This window comes from Amborella trichopoda, chromosome 4 (assembly GCF_054954075.1).
Source record: "Amborella trichopoda isolate Santa Cruz 75 chromosome 4, AtrichopodaSantaCruz75HAP2 v2.0, whole genome shotgun sequence".
NCBI classification, from domain to species: domain Eukaryota; kingdom Viridiplantae; phylum Streptophyta; class Magnoliopsida; order Amborellales; family Amborellaceae; genus Amborella; species Amborella trichopoda.
The window spans coordinates 11,381,706-11,394,057 of NC_142339.1; the positions used below are offsets into that span (position 1 = coordinate 11,381,706).

At 34.7% G+C, this 12,352-nt stretch overlaps 1 protein-coding gene across 6 annotated transcripts; it reads right to left on the reverse strand.

The window, feature by feature from the left end:
• Positions 1–204: 204 nt before the first annotated feature.
• LOC18443015 (ABC transporter G family member 1) lies at positions 205–8,787 on the reverse strand. 6 transcript variants are annotated; one of them, XM_088864904.1, is made up of 6 exons: positions 8,093–8,787; positions 4,851–4,930; positions 2,351–2,479; positions 2,083–2,277; positions 1,770–1,856; positions 205–1,112 (listed from the first exon to the last, which is right to left on the reverse strand). In XM_088864904.1, exons 1-6 carry the CDS (start codon positions 8,769–8,771, stop codon positions 510–512), a joined length of 1,773 nt encoding a protein of 590 aa, XP_088721030.1. In that variant the 5' UTR covers positions 8,772–8,787; the 3' UTR covers positions 205–509. The 6 variants fall into 6 exon arrangements, with proteins under 6 accessions (XP_088721030.1, XP_088721027.1, XP_088721031.1 ...); XM_088864901.1 differs by lacking the exon at positions 2,351–2,479 and adding an exon at positions 3,510–4,061 and having other exon boundaries at positions 8,093–8,785; XM_088864905.1 differs by lacking the exon at positions 1,770–1,856 and having other exon boundaries at positions 8,093–8,785.
• Between the last annotated feature and the right edge of the window lie 3,565 nt (positions 8,788–12,352).

The window sequence follows — 12,352 nt, forward strand, 5'->3', positions numbered from 1 at the left end:
GACATGTACATTAACATCATTTCAAGTAAACAGATGATCTCTGCCACCATGAAGGGGACTGCGTCATATTTGATAATTTCTAGGGTTATCCAACCTCATAGTAATAAGTGTACCAATACGTGTACTGTATATTTACCCCGGAGATCCAACTTCCATGTTCCTACGAAATCAGCTTGTTTCATCTGTCAAACGGACAAAGAGATAGGAAGAAAACTTGTATCTTCACTATTATCAACACGTAGATATAAAATCAGTAGTAATTTTGCAACAAATTAATTTGTACAGTAAGAAACAAATTCTATTCTAGGAGAAAAGGGCATTTCTTTCTACTCTTCTGTCGCTTGCTCGCAAGGCCGAGCTAAAAGAGCCAAAAAAGCCCTTACATATTGGAGTATGGCCACAAAGGCCTCACGACTGCCATTTACTTCATGGTCTCTTTTTTCTATTATTTTAACAGACATTTAATAATATTATTTACTTTATGCTATTTTCAATAAGTTACTTTTCAACTATTTTTTCTTCATCACATTCTCACTAAACTTAATTATGCCCAAGAACATGAGCCTATATAAAACCACCATGCCCAACAATATGGCCAAGTCCACCCACTTGGAGTACCCCATCTCCACTTGCCATGTCTCTGTTAAAGTCTTCTCTCCTGTTATGGTGGGTGACCCTCCTACTAAGCCATTAGGTAAAGTAAGACCCTCAAACTCATTCTTGTAAAAACCTTGGTTAGCATACTTATGGAATGCGATGTAGTACATTGGGTACTTCCAGAACGGCTTAGGCAAGTCGTTAGGCAGTCGGAAAAAGCCACCGTTCAGCATCATGACACCTTGGATACCGGCACCGGTGATGATGCCCATGAGGAAGTCGGGGACGAGGCTCGCAACAATCATCATGAGGCTCTCTACAAGCATCATGCACACAAAGAGGACTAGAGCAAAGTAGATGAAGTGCTCGGCTCCATCTTGAAGACGAGCCAGGTAGTAGGCGATGGCTCCCGGGATTAGAGAGATGAGGAGGAGGTAGGGGGTGGAAGAGATGGTGTTTCCAATCACATAGGCGCCCACGCCGTAGTGCCCGTTTAGTCTCTCACGCCCGAAGATCTGTGACCATGAGGATCAATCCATGTGAGAGAGGCAGAGAGAGAGCGAGAGTCTCTAGTCATTTGCATCTTGGATTATCAGGTGAGATGTTTTGACCGCTCGATGTAATTTTTTCGTTTTCTTCTAATCTTTAAGCTTTTTATATGGAAAATGTTTATATAGAGCCGAGGCTCTAAACAATCAAATTAGAGTCCACCTAAAACTTTTTGAGGTTGTTTTGATGCCCAAATATCCTTAAATTGATCATCTCGATATCAAGATTCATAGACATGAGAAAAAATTGGATTTCAAGTTTTAGAAATAGTGTATCTTGTAACGCATTTTGGGACCGTCAATTTTCAAGTTTTTATAGATATGCTTGATCTACAGTGTTTTTCAAACTTTGAATTTTATTACTAAAGCTGAAAATATATTTTAAGGCTATCACAAAGATTTCCAGTATTTAAACTACCTTTCTCGATACTATTTGAAGGTGCACTTTACTTTGATTGTTTAGAGCTTCAGCTCTATACAAATTGCACCCTTTTTATATAGGTTCATGGTTCCGTACTCTTGATTCTTTTTTCTTTAGTATTCTACTTGAGTCATCAAATTTTTTTTTATTGTTGCTGTAAAAAGGAAAATAAATATATGGAAAGATGGTAATGAAAAAACGACCTTCATGTCCTCCACAAAGGAAGGGAAGCCTCCAATCGCCATGAACTTCAAAAATGCTGCCACAAACATGAGCATGGACCCTCTCGCCTAAAATGTTTGTCAATACAAAACACACGAGAACCATGATATTTAGAAGGTAGAATGCATAGGTTGTTCAACTTTTGATTGAAGTTGAATGGACTCGAGGCAAAGGCGATCAGGTGCCACAACATGACATTTTGAGTTTCATTTTTACCACAAGTAAGGCTGTTCCCCACTGATCTACCCTAAAAAGCAAAAAAAACTTTTAATTGAAGCACAATGTCACACTAACCTGAATGGAGCCAAAGTTGTGGCCAATGTCAAAGAAGATGGTGCCTACACACACGCACAACGCAATGTAGATTCCTAGGCGCAACCAATAATATCCCAAATCCCTATACATGTTCACAAAAGATCTTCTTGTCAAGACTGATGCTTGTGTAAAGAAGCTTGCTTGGCTTCCTTTCTTTGTCAATGCTTCTCCCTCCTATAACAAATCTTTCAAAGAGTTAGACATACACACATATGGAGAGAGAGAGATTGAGAGAGAGAGGTCTTACACTCTTGGATATATCAGCTACACGAGGAAGGACTTGTTTGGCCATGGTGGATGACTTGTAAGACTTGACTAAGATATCAATGGCCGCAGAAGCTTTTATGGCCTTGGCCTCGGGACCTTGTTCAATATCCTAAGGAGATTGACTACTTCTTAGTGTTAAGCAACAACCTTGGATCAACAAACACCAGCCCAAATCCAAGAATTGCAAGCCTAGGAGTGCTTGAAAAAGTATTGGGCTTGACTTGGGCCATCATATAAATATATATGATATATATTCTCCAGCATGGCATAACTCGGCCCATTGGCCAGTGTACCTTACTTTTTAGAAAAATATCATTAAAAGTGTCGAAACCCATTGCAATGTAGCTAAAAGAATAAAAAGATTACAAATTACACTTAATATAAATGGATATATTAGTCGGGTACTTAAAGAAATTGTGGAAACTTTGTCTTCCAACTTGCCCCAATTCGATATTAGGAAGCCATAACAATTAAGGGTGCTTTGGTAATTTTAGGCCCAAATAAGTTTTAACTAAAGGATGTGGTTTGTATAGAGCCTAGGCTCTAAACAATAAAAATTAAAGCCTACTTTCAAATAGTATCGAGAAAATCTTTGTGAAAGCTATAAAATATATTTTCATATTTACTTATAAAGTTTCAAGTTTCAAATTATCCATGAAAACTTGAAAATCTTGAAAATTGACTGTCCAAAAATATGTTACAAAATACAATATTTTGAAAATCTTGAAAATTTTGATGTCGAGATGATCAAGTTGAAGATATTTGGGAATCAAAACAACCTCTTTTAGTAAATTTTTATAGGAAGGCTCAAATTTGATTGTTTAGAGCCTCGGCTCTGTATAAACTTTTCCCATAACTAAATGACACTTTTGAGGGAAAAATTACCAAAAACCTCCAATTTTTTTGGCTTGTCAATACTGATTGGGTGAAATTTGGATAGTTTTTAACATTTTCTTTGATGAAGCGATTGATTGATAATGAAATTTAAAGGCATATCGCCAATTGTAATTTGTAATATTTTAACCCATTTAGTGATATTGTAAAGGTTTCAACCCATTTTCCCTATTTTCTTGGCCCAAACCCGGTCCAAAAGCCCACATAGACATGAGAGGGGGATAGATTGTGCATATTCCAATTACCTTATCAAAGTCAGAGTTGATGGTGCGGAGGAAGTGATCTGATGGGTTTCTCAGTGAAGGGCAAGGGAACCCACTCAGTGCGAAAAACTCACTGGCTGCAGTGGCCGGGCCAAAATACACAGTTTTCCCAGTGGAGAGGAGGCATAGTGTGCTGAAGAGGCCGAACACCTCAGCACTAGACTGGTGTATCGATGCCACCACGGTTCGACCATCATGCGAAGCCAAACGTGCAATTCGAGTCATGACATGGTAAGATGCTGCACTGTCGAGCCCACTAGTGGGCTCATCAAGAAAGAGAAGGCTAGGTCTCGTGAGGATCTCAATACAAACGCTCACCCTTCTCTTTTGGCCACCACTTAGTCCCTTAACGCCCCAACCCCCTATCCTTGTATGCATCGCATCTTGTAAACCCATCTCTCTGATGGTTGTCTCAGCCCTCTCTCTCTTTTGGGAGCTCGACATGGTGCTGGGCAACTGGAGCTGGGCTGAGTAGTACACCGCTTCCCATACCGTGAGGGTGGTCATGAGTGTATCATCCTGGGTCACATGGGCCTAGGTTCCAAAAGGCATATGAGCCTATATAGATTAGAAATTGAAAGTGAACGGTGCTGGATCGGTCATTTGCATCTACGAAGAGGTTTATATAGAGGCGAGGCTCTAAACAATCAAATTAGAGCCCACCTAAAAAATTTCATTAGAAGAGGTTGTTTTGATGTCCAAACATCCTCAAATTGATCATCTCGACATCAAGATGCATGGACATGAGAAGCAACATAAATTTCAAGTTTTGGAAATAGTGCATCTTGTAATGCATTTTTGGATCGTCAATTTTCAAGCTCTTCATGTTTTCACGGATTTGCTCTCTCTACACTATTTTTGAAGCTGTAAAATTTTTAATTAAAGACTAAAAAATATTTTAAGGCTATCACAAAGATTTCCAATATTGAAACCATACTTCTCGACACTATTTGAAGGTAGGCTTTACTTTGATTGTTTAAACCCTCGGCTCTATACAAACCGCACCCTTACATTTAAGGTGCATGATATATCCTACACCATAGGAACATGTATTGCGTTCTAAATGATGAATGGTCGAGATTAACTCTATCCAATTGACTGCTCATCATCAAGAATTGTTGTTAATCTCTCAATGGATTTTGGATGTTCCCATGGTGTAGCACATACTAAATAGAACTTTAGGAACCCTGTCCTTCTATTTAGGAACCATGTACCTTAGTATAGGGTCCAACGACTAAATTAAGAGGGCTCAACGACTAAATTAAGAGGGCTGATCCCAATGTAAAATCCAGAATTAATGCATCAAGTAAGGTATGTCCATACCGATGTTCCATATGCTAGGGCTTGTTTCCGACCATTGACAAGGATCTCCCCTGTTTGCTTTGTGTTAGAACTCACTCGGCCTACAAATCAAGCAATCCAAGTGTAGGACAACACAAGTGTCAGAATACAATGAACACTCATGAAAAATGAAAGGGCTGTGTGATCTAGCACAACATGTACAATCAAATTTTTTGCATTCTTTCTTTTGCAATACCGGCTAGATGACTTACATATGTCTAGAAAATATAACATTAATTTACAAAAATAAAACCAAATACAACCTAGGACCTTCTCTTGCACACCATTGCAATTCTATGAAAAAAATATAGTTAAATTCATTATTTTTAACAAATATTTGTATTAGTAGGAATTTAGAAGAGATGCTATCCTTGTACAATAGAGTCTTAATGAACAAAGTTTATTTCCGTAAATATTAAATTTAAGTCCTCAAATTATAAGGAGTCCCTTAATTTTTATTTCCAATACAAATAAGGAATGCGACATTTTTTAATTTTTATAAAATTTAATTATTAACATTTTATTGTTAAGCATAATTTATTCCAATTTAAATTATGAAATTTAAAAATAAAGTAATAATGTTAAAGCATCAAAGGCTATCTATTTTGATTGATAGCTGCTCGTGACTAAACACACTCATTTAAGGAAGGAACACGTTTAGATGAGGTGTGAACATCAAACTATAGAGGTAAAGCGTACCATAAACATCCACTTCAAATTAATCATCCCGGCCACAGAATATAAGAATATACAAGAAAGATTTCAAGTCCTAGAATTAATGCAATGAACTATTTGGACTATTCATTTTCTAAAATTTAAAGTAAGTTTAGATAAACTATATCTGCACTATTTTTGGAGCTTTAAATTCATAATTTAGAGAAATATAGATTTTCAAGCTACCATTGCTCGAGCAAATGGAGAAATAAAAGTCTAATCCGAGATTGGAACCGTAATTATCGTATCAAATTGCATTGCCTGCCTTTTATAGGTAACTTCAAATAATCTGCATTTTTTTTTAAATAACATTTTGTTTTCTTTTGGATAAGTTGGGTTACTGAAATTAGGCTCCCCTAAAAATAGGGGCGGACCAGGTTGACAGCTTTATTACGCTTAAAAGGACGAGAAAACCCTAATGTTCCAAAAATTTTGTGCATCCAAACAAAGTATAAACAACCGAACATCTTTTTTGGTGGTATTAGAACTTCACTTTGATTAGAATGTTCCGTTTTGTTACGGCATGTTTGGTTGGTCCACGTTAAAATTGCCTTATACATATTTTTGTAAATAAAACTCATCATAAAATATTTTACTATAAAATGGTCCACTTTGCATAAAAATATAACCACATTTCAACCCATGGCAAGCATTTCTCTTGTTTTATTTAAATATAATATATAAATTACTAATATATATTTATTTTATGTTATGTTATATTATACTATATGTTTTATATTATTAATGTATATTAGTATTATATATAATAGATATTACCTCTATATCTATGTCTTCTCACATATTTTTGGATTTTGTTAAAACCCCATCGACAAATGCTATCCCCACTTGGACCAATACAACACCAAAAGTGCGTTAGAAAGGGTGGAGTTGAAGCTTATCCTTACATATCCAGTCCCTATACATTAGATTCCGAACTAATGGAATAGCTATATAATATATAAAGAGGAAAGTTTATATAGAGCTGAGGCTCTAAACAATAAACTTTGAGCCTACCTCAAAAAGTTCACTAAAGAGGTTGTTTTGATGCTCAAATTTATTCAAATTGATCATCTTGACATCAAGATGCATGGACATGAGAAAACATGGATTTCAAGTTTTGCAAATAGTGTATTTTGTAATGCATTTCTGGACCGTCAATTTTCAAGATTTTCAAGTTTTCATAGATCAACCGATCTATACTTTTTTTGAAGCCTTGAACTTTATAAATAAATATGGAAATATATTTTCAGGCTATCACAAAGATTTCTAGTAGTGAAACCATATTTCTCGACATTATTTAAAAGTAGGCTCTAATTTGATTGTTTAGAGCCTATGCTCTATACAAACTGCACCCATAAAGTTATATACTATATTACATATATTTATATTATACTAAATTATATTATATAGATATATATTATATTTATATTGTATTACATATTATATCTAATATATTTAGTTTATTATATATAATATATAATATATTGTATTTTATTAATATTTAAATATTATTTGAATAAATATAACTATATATTTTAAGTTATAATATTTAAATAACACATGTATTTAAGTACTAAGTAAGTTATCAAACATATGAATTACCCAAAAAAAAAAAAACAAATTGCCAATTACTTGTTAACAAACTTTGAGAAATGAACGTTTACAACAGTCTTTTTTTTTCAAAGTGTTTACGTCTATAAATATTTTTTTTCAAAGAAACGTGCCCTTAGACCAAGCCCGGATCACAAGAGCCTACCTAGACCACTAAAGGCTTCTACCAAATAAAAAAATCAATCGGCCAAAATATTTTGCACTCCCCCTTGAGAGTATCTATTTACTATGGGTAAAACTCAATTTAGAAGCACTTTTAGGATTCCAAATTCCGGAGATGTAACCTTCTCAATCCATAATCCAACTTTACTAATTTTTTTTTTTATGAATCACAATCTCGATGTACTTAAACAACAATGCCTCAAGATTAAAAAGAGGCTGTTCATTTCTTGGAGGTTTAGATCGAAGTGTTAGAGAACTCAAAATCAAAATTCTCTTCCCAAAATAATGATAGGGGGTTCCTCAAATCTGAGATAAAAAGTCCTTTTAAGTCAGTCTTTTCCCCAAGGGATAAATTAATATGTGAACAATTGTTTCATGCGGGCTGGACTGCATTTCTACAATATGCGATCGATAGGTATAAAGTATCCCTCTTAAAGATGGATGCAAATAGGTGATCCATCCAAACGGTCCCAATGTTTTTTTTTTTATATAATTATTATTTATAGTTTCAAAATATATTTATTTTCATATTCATGATCTCCATGGTAAAAATTATATATTCGCTATTTATTAGGATTAAATTATATTTAAAATAAATATAATTTAATTGCCAAGCCCACATTTCTACATTTGCGGGCTTGGCCGCATGCTAACCACGTCCTTAATATATTCCCACATGAACATAGTGAACATGCTCAATAATAAAAAAATCTAAAGTTGAAAGAAAAGCCTCAAACCTGCAAGTGCATCGAGAAGGGTTGACTTTCCGCACCCTGACGGGCCCATGATAGCCAAGACCTCGCCTGGTTGGGCGCACCCATTGAGCCCCTTTAGAATTGTGCACGCACCCTCTGTCCCAAGAGCCGTGACCCACAGATCGGTCCATGTTAATGACAATTTGGACCCAATGGAGCCTACTGGATCGATATCGGGCCGAACAGACTTATGCTTGGTCCTACCCATCTCCACACTAGTCTCAGCAGTGTGTTTAGAGCAAATCTTGGCCGGTTGGAGAGCTGGTGAATTGAGGTGGAAGAAGCATTCGGTGGTGGTTGATGCATCCTCATCTGTGTCGGAGACATTTAGGCTCGGGTTTGGTTGGAATGGTTTAGGAGTGATTTCATCAAGGGAGATGTCGTCTTTGGATTCATGTTGGAAGGGATTGTGGCCGAGGAAAGGGTTTGGGGATTGTGTTGGGCTCGAATTCGGCGTCCATCGTGGGACATAAGGGGGTGAGGCCATCGAGATTGAGAGCAGCTTGAACAAGAATGTAGGGGAAAGAGAGAGAGAGAGAGAGAGAGAGAGAGAGAGAGAGAGAGAGAGAGAGAGAGAGAGAGAGAGAGATTGGGGAGGGGTGGACGGGGGCTGGGAAGACTGGTCTGAGGGGACGATGGTTTTAAACTCTTTTTGGTCCATTTAAAATGCGCGTGTAGAGGTATTTTGATCATTTTAATTTATCGAAAATATTTTTTGAATATTTTTTGCTAGTGCGATTTTAATAGAGGAATGAACATAAAAAATTTAGTGTCAAATTAATTTATAGAAAAAAGGAAAATCCACACATAGTACATCAAGCAATGAACTTAGGGGCCCGCTTGTGGAAAAAATGGCTCCTGCCATTGTTTCAAATGGCTCCTGCCTTTGCTTCAAAAGAAAATTTAATGGCCTCAATCATCAATGCAAACAGTTGCCTCTCTCTCTCTCCAATGACTTGGAGATGCAGTTGTCTGTCTCTTGACATGGAGATGACCCACACATCTTTCTCTTTCTTAGATGGTTTTAAGAGGACCTGACTTTCTACATTTTTCATGGAAATTTTTTTAATGAATAACATCAATGCATTGTGCCTATCTTCATGTATAGAAACTCCATCTTTCGACAAGATTTAGAGGTGTGCCATCTTGGATTGTTTACGATGGAAACCTCAAGGAAATACTCTCTAATTCGCCGAAACTAGTTTTTGGGTCCACACGTAAATTTTGCCTCCCCTATAGAAGGGACTCGCGAGGAGGGCTTGTAGCAAGCATTTCATCAGTGCTTGTTTAGTCAATGGAAGCACCATGGAAGCTAGAAAAGGAGCCCTTCTTCCCCACCCTCTGCGTCTTATCCCAATATTACCATTCACTGCTGTCATGTGCTTTTTCGATTTCTCCATGGCCTTAGAGGGCTCCCCATTTTGTAGAGAAAATGAAATAGTGGCCCTCTTGGATTTCAATGCTTCTAATTCCAACCCAAATGCTACATTGAAGGTCCAAATGGATTCCTGGAAGGGGTTGAATTGTTGTGAGTGGGAAGCAGTGGAGTGCCACACTTCCTCTTGTAGTGGTTCCTACCTTTATGTTATTTTGGGATGGGTTGACGCAATAATATAAATCCAACGGCCCATATTAAAAATGGGTTGATCTGATGATGACGACTTCATTTTATAATATAATTTTAATATTTTTTCTATAAATCCCAATCACATGAAATTTGGAATATCCATTCTTCTCATCAAGGCACATCTAATAAAAGTTCTACAAAATAATTTAAAATAATAAATTAATCAAAATTCCCTTTAAAATTTTTAAGAGTATTTTGGTCTTTTTATTAATTATTTTTTGATATCTTTATTTGATTATTCTATTTTTAAAGATAAAATCCTTAAATTTAAAATGATTTAGATTTATTGGAAAAAATTAAAATTAAAATACAAAATACAATTCTGATCATTAGATCACCCTAAAATCAATATGGGCCATTGAGCATTCACTGTAACTATCAGCTAGCGGCCTGCCCTCATATTCTCCCTGTTATTGTATATTAAACTTCCCAAGTTTTTTTTGTTCTTTCAATGCACATTTTTATTAAGGGTGTGGTTACAACATTAAACAATTCAATTAAGGTGAACCTCCAAATTTTATCATAACTTGTAATTTTGGTGGTAAAAATTCTTAAGATTATTTGAAAAACTATTTTCACATCTAATTATAAACCTTTAAGTTCTAAAAATAGTTAAAATCAAGTAGATCTAGATATGTATGAAAATCTTGAAAATGGATGGTCTATATATATGTATGAAAATCTTGAGAATGGACGGTCTAGATAATGTGTTGCAATATGCACTATTTTTTAGATTTTAATCTTTTTTTTTTTCTTTTTCATATTCATACATCTCAATGTCGAGATAATCAATTAGAAGATTTTTCAACATTAAAACAACCTTTTTTAAATGGATTTTTTAGGCGCATCCGTAGTTCTACATTTTAAGGTACATTTCATGGACGCAACCCTATGTAAACTTTTTCAGTGATCTCCTTGTAGTATAGGTATATGGTTTCACATAAGATGTTTGTAAATAATTGTGATCTCCTTATAGTATAGGTATATGGTTTCATATAAGATGTTTGTAAATAATTGTGATCTCCTTGTAATATAGGTATATGGCTTCAATGAATACATCGCTTCTTTTTAACTGGGTTATGTTATTGAGAGTTTGTTTGAAATAATTTTTTAATGTATTTCCTACACTCTGTTTCCTGCCTCGCCTTTGGATGTCATACATGCGGAGATAATATGATGGAGGTATATGAAGTAATTATTTAAATGGTGTGGTTTCCTGAAGGGTTACAACCTCAAAATTAAAGCGAGGTCCAAATTTTATCATATAATTTTGGTATAAAAAAGTATTCAGATTGATCTCAAAATCTATTTTCATGTTTAACTAAAAAGTTTTAAATTCTAAAAATTAAAAATAATTACAAACAACTAGATATATAAATATATAAAAATCTAAAAAATGAAATGTGTTGCAACATGCACTATTCATTTTTTTTTTTTTATATTCATGCATCTCAATGTCAAATCTCAATATCAAGATGATCAATTAGAGGATTTTTCAGCATTAAAATAACATTTTCAGATGGATTTTTAAGGTGCACCTTTAATTCTACTTTTTAAGATTGCAACCTTTCATAAACTTTTTCATTATTTAAATAATCTTTTACATATTTAATTTTGTATTAATTCCTACATCAATTTAACTGGGACTAAGAGTTTTATTATCGTCAACCTCCAAAACCAAAACTGATTTAATTTTTACAAATAATTTAAAGAGAACCAACTCTCATTGGAAGAGATTTTTGATGAGAGAAATTTGTTGGAGGTTTGTTTCCAAACAAAGTTTATTGTTTTATACGAATTGGAAAATGATTTTTGGAGTGAGACAAGTTTGTTTTCAATCAATGTTTAACTGTATTATATCGATTAGAATACAGTATTTTTCATTGTGATTTTGTATGCAACGAAACAACTCAAGAACGTCTATTTCTAATCTCGCCACACTTAGAGTCAACCGCAACCCAAAATAAGCAACATGAATAATAACCACTTTAAATGTATATAATATGATCTCATTCCCTCTACCAAAGTAATGTAATTTTTAATAATTTTAAGACTACGCTTTTCACTGCCTTCCTACTTTCGTGATACATCTGTTGCAAATTTTCCCTTCGCCGGAAAGATTTGAGTTTTTCAAGAGAATATAAATTTATTTTTTGTTGCACTAAACAAGAAAGCGCAATTGTTTTTTGGGGAAATTATAATTCCCCGCCCCCCCCCCCCCCCCCCCCCCCCAAGAGCTAAACTTTCGTGAAAATCGAAAGCTCTGATACATTCCATAGCATGGCCAAGTTAATATACTTCTGAGAAATTAGAAACAAACAAAAAAGGCCCAAATAAAATAGAGAGCTACCTTATATGGATAACTCAGTTAAAAGGCCCGAAACAATTAAAGTAAAGCCTAGAAAATCAAATTAAAACTTTGAAGAGGTTATTTTGATGCCAAAAAAATTGATAATCTCAAAAGAAAAAATATTTTAAATCTTGGTATCCGTATCTCTTGTAATACGTTGTAATACATTTTATGGAACATTAGAGATGTTGAACATAAATTTTCCTACCATCAACTTTAAATGCGATTGAAAAAAATCAATTTAAACATGAAAAAAAACATATTA

Excerpts from the sequence above, each read along its gene's own strand:
- LOC18443015 (XM_088864901.1), bottom strand. The coding sequence starts at position 8,771 with ATGGACCAAAAAGAGTTTAAAACCATCGTCCCCTCAGACCAGTCTTCC. Across the intron at positions 4,062-4,850 it reads CCCTAGCATATGGAACATCG|GCCCATGTGACCCAGGATGA; the intron begins GTATGGACATAC and ends TTTGGAACCTAG. Across the intron at positions 1,113-1,769 it reads CCTTTGTGGAGGACATGAAG|ATCTTCGGGCGTGAGAGACT; the intron begins GTCGTTTTTTCA and ends TCATGGTCACAG.